Source organism: Penaeus chinensis, chromosome 33, assembly GCF_019202785.1.
Source record: "Penaeus chinensis breed Huanghai No. 1 chromosome 33, ASM1920278v2, whole genome shotgun sequence".
Lineage (NCBI taxonomy): Eukaryota > Metazoa > Arthropoda > Malacostraca > Decapoda > Penaeidae > Penaeus > Penaeus chinensis.
In genome coordinates this window covers 15,382,342-15,392,341 of record NC_061851.1, presented here as the reverse complement: position 1 = coordinate 15,392,341, position 10,000 = coordinate 15,382,342, and the positions used below count along the sequence as shown (strand labels likewise).

The 10,000-nt window shown below is 34.0% G+C and overlaps 1 protein-coding gene across 1 annotated transcript in view; it reads left to right on the top strand.

The window, feature by feature from the left end:
• The window catches only part of LOC125043368 (general transcription factor IIH subunit 2-like), a 12,617-nt gene extending 6,375 nt beyond the window's left edge, over nt 1–6,242 (top strand). The window contains exons 5-8 of the mRNA XM_047639459.1: nt 649–893; nt 3,782–3,922; nt 5,509–5,617; nt 5,885–6,242. Of these exons, the coding sequence (XP_047495415.1) occupies nt 649–893; nt 3,782–3,922; nt 5,509–5,617; nt 5,885–6,010 (621 nt within the window). The 3' untranslated portion in view covers nt 6,011–6,242. The remainder of the gene's footprint in view (nt 1–648; nt 894–3,781; nt 3,923–5,508; nt 5,618–5,884) is intronic.
• The last annotated feature ends 3,758 nt before the right edge of the window (nt 6,243–10,000 follow it).

Sequence of the window (10,000 nt, the reverse complement as noted above, 5' to 3'; positions counted from 1 at the left end):
TAATGTTAACCTTCTGTATGTGTTCCTCCCTACAAAGACCAGGTCTCATAATGAACTCCTAATGTCCTAATATCCCATTAGAAGGAAAAACAATTTGTAAAGGTAATGAGAAATGTTTAAAATTTTGGTTACTGCTGTTATGCTGGCAGGGGTCAAAAGGGTTAAACAGGGCACGGGTGTGTTTATCAGATGAAGGACATAGGAGAGGGAGTGTTCAGGTTACTGGTTTCATTGGAGGTATAAGTCTATTAGAATATGTGTTTAGTTTTAGGGTTCCTGTTTTTTTTTTTCTCAAGGTTTTACAAGTGAATGCTGATAATTCAATACTTCTTCTATTCAGTCATGTGTCATGTCATGTACATAACACATTCTGTGAAATGGGATATTATGCAAATTGGACATTAAGTATACATTATACTAAGGGATACTGTGATGTAAGTCATTTAACTATATACACTGGTTTGATTATAAAACAGAGATGTGCTACAACTTTAGACAATGTTAAAAGTGTCTTAATTTATTGTATAATGAATATGTAATTATGGCTCATTAATATTTACTGTTATTTTTACATATTTTGTAACAGTTTGTCCAGTGTGACTATAACTTCTTCACCATGGTAACGATAATTTATTGCAACCTTTGCAGAAAGTCAAAGATTCCAACATACGTGTTTCAGTAGTTGGCATTTCTGCAGAGCTACACGTCTGTAAAATGATAAGCAAGGACACAGGTGGGTCCTTCTCCGTCTCCATCAATGATCTCCACCTGAAGGAGTTGATTTTTGAGCACCTTGAACCTCCTCCAGCATCTGTCAAGATGGACCACACTCTGATCAAGGTCGGCTTCCCCCATCAAGTTAATACTGATGCCAGGCCTGCACTCTGTATGTGGTGAGTTGTGTCATATTTCGTGTCATTTGTGTGTTGTTTTATGACCAAAATATGTAAAAAAAAATTGGCGGATACTGTGTTAGATAATACTCTTTTTTTAGGATGATTTGGATGTCATAATGATTGTTTTGGTAATATTATGGTAGAAGAGCTTATTAGTTTTGTTTGATATTCAGTTAGATCAATAATTTTTTATCTTTTTACATTCACGCCCCCATTTTATCCATTTTTCCACGTCCCCCTGCTTCTATGAATAAAATTCCTAAACAGATTCTAACCCAATGCTGCTGGGTTACACAGTGTGCGCGGGACCAGCACACTTTGTCATATGCCACCCAGAATATAGTCCAGGCATGCCGTGGCATGTACATACGTGCCATCCGACAGCAAGAGATTAAAGAAAATTTTAAATGTGTTCTTTGTCATTTATCAATTATGAATTAGTCACATTATTATTAAACTTCCCATTATTTGATTACTGTAAGCTCTTGTTAAGGGGGGCAGCTGATTGGGAAGGAAAAATCATTATCATGACTGAATTGAGATAAAAATATTATGAGAAGTCAAGACCACTGTAAATAAGAACTAACATGTAAAAGTTCTCCTACCTACCCCCCTCATCTCCTGCCCCCTTCTCCCCCCTCCTAAAATCAGTTTTTAAAAAGTCTGTCCTCTTAAAGTTTTTATTTTACAGTCATGTGCTTCACAAGAAGGAAAGGTCATTCATTATACAGTACTTGGTGTCACTGTCATTTTCTTTATATCTGGGTTTCTTTGTCAGAAATTATTTTATTTGTTTGTTATGCCAAAATTTATGGAGAAAAAAGGCTGATTTTTTTATATATAAAATTTTGTAATAGTAATTTTAAAAACATTGTATTGTTACTGTAAAATACTTGCCTTCCCCTTTAGTTGAGTCTTTGTTTCATTGAAATTAATGCATAGATAGCTGAGAAGTTGCAATTCAAAGGTGAAGAAATCATGTTTTGAGGTGTTTAACTTTTAAAGTTGCGAAACGCTTCTCAAGACCACCTTCCTGGTTAATAAGGTTGTTTTTTTTATATTGTTAGATGCATTTTTCTATCCTTTTTCCATATCCATAAGTATTTACAGTTTTGTCTTTATTACAAACACGCAGGACTCACTAAGTGTTAGAAAGCCATTTTTCTTTCAGGCTCCCCCACCCCCTTTTGGGTAGTATCTCTTTTGAGAGTGTCAGTGTTACCTCTTAGTTGCCAGGTTTTCTTTAGTATTCTTTGCAGCATAACCTGTTCTAATTTCCTTCTTGGGCAGTTTCTTCTTTTAGCTTGTTGAGCATCTTCTGCGGTCCTTCTCAAAGATACACAAAGATACAAGGTTGTTTAGTCTCTTGCTTGCTGATGAAAATCAATTCATTTTCACTGTCAGGGTCCTCTTCTGTTCCTACTAATAATGATGCTCGTACATCATAACATGATTTAGCATGATCCAGAGAAGTAGTAAGAACAAGTGAGTCTAATTCTCTGGACAATGGGATGTCTTGCTGGGCAGCAGAGGTGAGGCCATGAATGGGGGTGTCACAGACTTCAGGGGAGCTCCTGGAGGCACTACAAGCCTCATTTCTTCTTTTTTCCACTTGCTTTCTACTTCTTTCCTCTTGCATTTTGGAGTAGTGTGTCCTGGTATGCTGCCACATACACACCTTTCCTCTTAGAAGAGCAGAGCTCACTGATATGTCCGTGAGTCATCCCAGCGGAGATCATGCAGCTGAGCAGGTTGCCCAGAATTACTATATTTTCAAGCATTTCATTGAAATATAAGTTGTTTTATACAACACTGAAATTAATTATGCATACCACTCTGCAAAATGAAAAAAGTACAAAGTAGGGTTTATATTTCAAGCCATAACTCATAACCCAAAAAGTTTTTCCCAAAAAGTGACATTTTCACCTTTCACTCCCCTTAAAGGAATAACAAGAACAATAAGAGAAATTTCTGCATTTTCCCAAGGGTTTGTACCCCCCTTGAAAATTACTGACACTCCCCAGGTTAAGAACCACTAAGTTAGATGGTGGAAATGAAGTGCAATCCAGAACAGATAATATTCTACCAAGGTATTGCACTAACTATTGGGTAGAGTCTAAACATGTCAGTAAAATCAGACCCAATACGGCACTGAAAATGTTAAAATCCTAAGATTGTCAATCCAAGTTGTCAGACTTGGATAATCCCTTTGGATGTCCTGCTCATTCATTTTCTGGAGATGGTTTTCTTTGTGAACTACAATGCATAAGACATTTGATTTCATTAATGTGACCCCAATATTCTTTAGAATATTTATATTGTACCTTGTCATCCTGGTTTCACTGTATGCATACATCTTGTTACAGTGTGTGCACAGTTAGAGGTATTTTTATCTTGAAGATGATGATTTTGGCATTGAGCAAAATTTTGGAACCAAGGGCAGTATCCATGAAAGGTCTATGATTGTTCTTTATGAGTTTGTCTGTGCTTTACACTGTTGCCATATCTCAGAGTTAATTCTGGTAAGTTATGGAACAAACATTTACATTTTATAGATGCCATGAAGATAATTGATAGCAGTCATATGTTAAAACTACATACTTCAATAATTACAATATATATAACATTTTATATATTAGACTAAAATTTGGGCAACCACAGATTTGTTGTCATTGTATCAGCTGTGAAAAATCACTTATGGGGCTCTGTAGGAATTCTTATTTGTTTCCTCTTCTCTTTCTATGGTACTATAAATACAATTTAGATAATCACTTAATATTATATTGATAAGTGCCAGGATTTTGCCATTTGACTCAAATACTGTGTTTAGCCACATCATTAGAGAAAACACAAGCAATATTACCTTTTTCTTTTTCCACACACAGTCACCTTGATGATCTACCTCCACTGAACACGCGTGGATACTACTGTCCACAGTGCACTGCCAAGTATTGTGATCTTCCTGCCGAGTGCCGTGTTTGTGGGCTCATGTTGGTAACAGCTCCCCACTTGGCACGATCTTACAGGTGAGTTTTTTTTTTCTTTTTCTGTCTCTATTTCCTTTTCATCTACTTTTTGTTTTGCTTTTTGCGATTTTATCTTTCCCTTTCCTCTCCATCTCAGTCGGTCTCTTCCTCCTTTTGCTTTTTCTTCATCATCATCACCATTATTATCTCCTTTTAGTCCCAGAAATACATTTTCCCTCCCCTTTGCTGTCTACAGCAGAGAAAATGACATATATGCAGATGTACTAGTTAACCCCTTGCTTACTTGAGTGTCATTCTGACAGGTGTGAGTGTGCTTCCCCTTTGCAATGTTTTTATCTCTTTTTCTGCATAAGTGTTCTTAGCTTTTTTGCCCTTTTCCAATACCTATATTTGTCATTTGTTAGATGTAATAAACTGTTTTCTTTACTCAGATCTGTATCATCTCTCTAGTTAGTCCATAACTTAGTGCAATAATAATAACAATAAATAACATTTTTTCATAATATTCCATTTTTATAATACAACCTGTGCTGCCAGTCACAGGGCAAGAATAGTATCCTGAGGAAAGAAATAGTGTTCTCCCTCTTCCAGTCATGGTTCACACGTGGTACCTTCCACACATTTACTGATGGAAATAATGCTAGCCCCTTCCTAAGTGCCTAATGAGTCTGAGTGCCCTCCAAGAGCTTTTTGCATTCATGGCAAGTCATTCCTGTCACCCCGGCCTTCACCTAAAATTCTTATGATGGCAGGTTCCCATCACCTTGGCCCACGGCCTTATATTTCCATGAGAGCATGTTCATGTTACTCACCCCTCAAGCTAATTTTTTTCATGACTTGATGGTCATGTCATTCAGATCGTAAGGGTAAGTTCTGCCTGTGCTGCAAAGGATTCATTTAACAATTTACCCTAAATATTTAGCCTTGTGTAAATTTCTAACAAGGCATTAACAGGAAGGTTCTAACTGAAGGTGGTGACATAGGTAAACATCCCAGTGAAAAAAAAAGGATGAGCATTGCAAAGGAAAGAAGAGATGGCTCAACATGGGGTAGATGAAAGTACCAAGTGTTGCATGGGGGTATACTCTCTCAGAGATAATCTCCCTCTCTTTTTCCTCAACTTAGTTACGAATATTGCAACAAACATATCATTTGCTTTCCTTTAGATCATAACATGGAATTTGGGATTGATAGACAGAAATAATGTGCTTTAAAGCACCAAACAAGCAGAATTTTGCTTCATCCCATACCATTTAGACTTTTGTTTCATTTATTTAGTAATTTTTATTTCGTTTTTTTTTTTTTTCCAGTATCACTTACTCACCAAATGCATGGCTTTTCCATATGTTGATTCTAGGCAATAAAGCGTAGAATATTTAGCTGCCTTTTTTATATATATACATTATCCATTTGTAATTGGAAATTGATGTTAGTCATATGCACATTTTTTTACACTTTTGTTTTGAAAAACTAAAATTTAGTAAAAAAGGAAGTAAAATCATAAATTTGTGCATAATTCAGGCCCTCATACTATATATAAGACTGTACATTCATAGAAAAGAGAATAGCAATAAGTTTTCACTTGTATCACCTACAAAACAATAATTTCATGCACTGAATTTCAGACACTTATTCCCGCTGAAGCATTTTGAAGAGGTACCCATTGAGGAGGATCAGAGCTTCCACTGCTATGGCTGCCTGAAGCAGTTAACTGTGGCAGCATCTGATAAAAATGTGAGGACATAGATTTTTTGGTATTTTTTTCTTTTTCTTATTTCTTTGTTCTTTTTTATATGTTCATTGTTTTGTCTCCTTTATGTGGAAAATTATAATCAAAATCAGTAAAAAAAATTACTAGTCTTACTGTGTAGGCATCTACCTTGTATATTATGTGGTCTCATAATCTGTAGGCCACACATGGAAAATTTCCATTACACTGTCATGCACGTCACAAACTTTGTCATCCATCGGTATCAATTCCTAATATTACTACTCCCACAGGTTTACATCTGCCGGATATGTAAGCAAGTGTTTTGCTTCGAATGTGATATTTTCCTCCACGAGACGGTCCACTCCTGCCCTGGTTGTGCTTCAAACCCAACAATATCTCAGTACAGCACAAGCTAGACTGCTAAATCATGAAATCATGTTATAGACAAAATTAACTTAAACACATGATCAAAAAGTTGTATATTAATGATTGATAATATGATATTTATAACACAAGCATTGAATGTTCCATTTTTGAATTCCATTCACCACTGTACATTATGGTTTTGTTTGGGATTCTTACCAGAATTTTTTTTAAAATAATAAGATACTGTAAGCAAAAGCTGAAATATATCTTTTACATTTCTAATCTTGTATTTTTTATATTTTTTTCTTGTATAGTATATTCTTGATCCCCAACTTATCTAATTCAAAAATACTTTATATACACACTCAGTAGAAAACCAATGAAAGCCAGTGAAAGCCACATTATCACAAAGGTTTTTCAATGCATTTTGCCAGATTATTCCTCATAGTATTTTTATTTCTTGTCAAAGAAAGTGCAAAGTTCAAATACTTGGATTTAAGAAAAATTGTATGAATAAGTACAAATTACAGTTTTCAGCAATGTCACAAACTAACAGTGAATGTGACCAAACTCTTTATGGAATGAGGACCGAGGTCAAATTGGCTACAGACAATTTCTGCATAATGAGGAATGAAAAAGAAAGATATTGGAGCTATACAAATATTCACTTGTAAAGGTGATATGTAAAATCACTGTATATAATATATATATATATATATATATATATATATATATATATATATATATATATATATAATGTGTATACATACATGCATACATACATACATACATACATACATACATACATACATACATACATACATGTATGTATGTATGTATGTATGTATGTATGTATGTATGTATGTATGTATGTATGTATGTATGTATGTATGTATGTATGTATGTATGTATGTATGTATGTATAAGTAAACAGATAAATAGATAAATAAATGATTATATAAATAAATACATACATACATTTTTTTTTTTTTGTGTGTGTGTGTTTGTGTTTGTGTTTGTGTTTGTGTATGTGTATGTGTATGTGTATGTGTATGTGTATGTGTATGTGTATGTGTATGTGTTTGTGTTTGTGTTTGTGTTTGTGTTTGTGTTTGTGTTTGTGTTTGTGTTTGTGTTTGTGTTTGTGTTTGTGTTTGTGTTTGTGTTTGTGTTTGTGTTTGTTTGTGTATGTGGTGGGGAGGTCATATATATAAATGTCAGGGCTTCTTTTCCTGCCTTTGGATTAACTGCATACACAAGTGGTGATGCATGTAGGTCTTGTCAGTCTGAGTCACAGGATTATTTTCCTTGATTCCTCCATGGAGAAATTATTCCCTCAGTGATCATCACAACTCATATATTCCGTTTTCTGCTGTTGTATGTTTTAAGAGGCATGCTTATGGTAACAACTCTTTTTCTCCAAAAGATAAATACACACACAGTTGCACCCAAACAAATGTGTGTGTGTGTGTGTGTGTGTATATATATATATATATATATATATATATATATATATATATATATATATATATATATATATATGCAGTGGATTCTCAACAACAGACCACATATACACGCTCACCTAGATAAGAGAAAAAATAAATGAATATAGGAAACCCCTGTGTATGGCATTCATCGATTATGAAAAGGCATTTGACTCTGTACAAATACCAGCAGTATTAGAAGCTATTCAAAGACAGGGAGTAGAGGAGGTATATTGTAAAATATTAGAAGATATATATATGAAGATGGGACAGCAACCATCAAGCTCCACACACAAACCGATAAAATCCCAATTAAGAAAAGTGTTAGACAGGGCGATACCATCTCACCAAAACTTTACAGCTTGCCTTGAGGAAATATTCAAGAAGTTAGAATGGACTGGAAAGGGTGTCAAAATAGGGGACGAATACCTAAACAATCTAAGATTTATAGATGATATTGTTCTCCTCAGTGAATCTGCAAATGAAATGCAGCAACTAATAAATGATCTGAATAGAGAAAGCCTGAAAGTCGGACTTAGGATGAACAAGAAAAAGATTGAGATCACGTTCAACAATGGAGTTCAATGCGAACAGATACATGTTCAAGGCAAAGCACTAGAGGTGGTTGACAAGTATATATATCTAAGGCAACTCATACAGACAAACACATCTAGCAAAGAGGAAATTAAGTGACGCATCAGTCTAGCCTGGAGTGCCTTCGGCATACACAGTAGCATACTAAGAGGCTCCTTGCCATTATGTTTAAAAAGAAAAGCCTGTAACCAATGCATCCTCCCAGTTATGACCTATGGATCAGAAACATGGACTTCAACCAAATTACTGGAGAGGAAACTAATAAGTGCCCAGAGAGGGATGGAGAGGTTGATGCTGGGAATTAGCCTAACAGATCGGATGAGGGCGACGTGGCTCAGGGAACAGATAAAAGTGGAAGATATACTTGGGAGCATCAAAAAGAAAAATGGCAATGGGCAGGTCATATATGTCAGAGACAGGACAACAGATGGACAAAAAAAGTAACAGACTGAGTTATAGATAACATAAAGAGGCCAAGGGCCAGACCTATGACAAGATGGCACAATAAAATCATGAAATTGGGGGTTAAGACTGGAAGTAAAAAACGCAAGACAGACAAAGATGGCAAAGATTGGGAGAGGCCTACGTCCTGCAGTGGACTGACCCAGGCTGATGATGATATATATATATATATATATATATATATATATATATATATATATATACACACATATATGTATATATATATGTATAATTTATATATATATATATATATATGTATATATATACATGTATATATATATATGTATATATATGTATATATATGTATATAAATATACATATGTTTAAATTATATATATATATATATATATATATATATATATATATATATATATATATATATATATGCATATATATGTATATATATGCACACACACACACACACACACACACACACACACACACACACACACACACACACACACACACACACACACACACACATACATATATACATATATATACACATATATACATATATACATACACAGATATGTATATATGTATATATATGTATAATTTATATATATGTATATATATACATATGTATAAATTATATATATATGTATATATATGTATACACACACACACACACACACACACACACACACAGAGACACACACACACACACACACACACACACACACACACACACACACACACATATATATATATATATATATATATATATATATATATGTATGTATGCATATATATATATTTATATACATACATATATATATATATATATATATATATATATATATGAATATATATATATATATATATATATATATATATAAATATATAAATTAATATATATATACACACACAGATAGATAGATATATATAGATAGATAGACAGCAAGGCATGTTTTATGTGTCAGTTTGTGTACATGTTTATTTTAGTATTAGTTTATTTACATAATTATGTATTTATATTAATTTCCTTCTTTTTGTATTTGTTTTTCCATTCATCTGTTCATTTACCTCCAATTTCTCCCGACTTACTCAGTCCAGAATAATTCCCATGACCTGTTGTCACTCAAGCAGGTCGACAGTTCAGCATAGTCGAGCCTATCTCCAACTTAATAGTCTACAAGCAAATTCCCTCCCGTAAGGTATCTTTTGCTACATGTTGAGAGTCCAAAAAAATTCCATAATGTAAATTGGCAATAAGCCATCGTTCATCTTGACTTGTTTGAGTAAGCATACCAGTGTTCGTCTATAAAATCACTATCCTATTTGAGTCCTCATAAAGGGTCCTACCATTATCATTCGCACCACATACATGGCACTGTCCCTGTCACTCAAATTTCTGAAAATCTGATATTATCAACTTTTAGAACATGAAGATAATGTGAACGATAGTGATGATGACAATGAAGATGATGATGATGGGGGTGGTAGTTATAATGATATTTATAATGATTATGGTCTTAATGATAGCTATAATGTTCT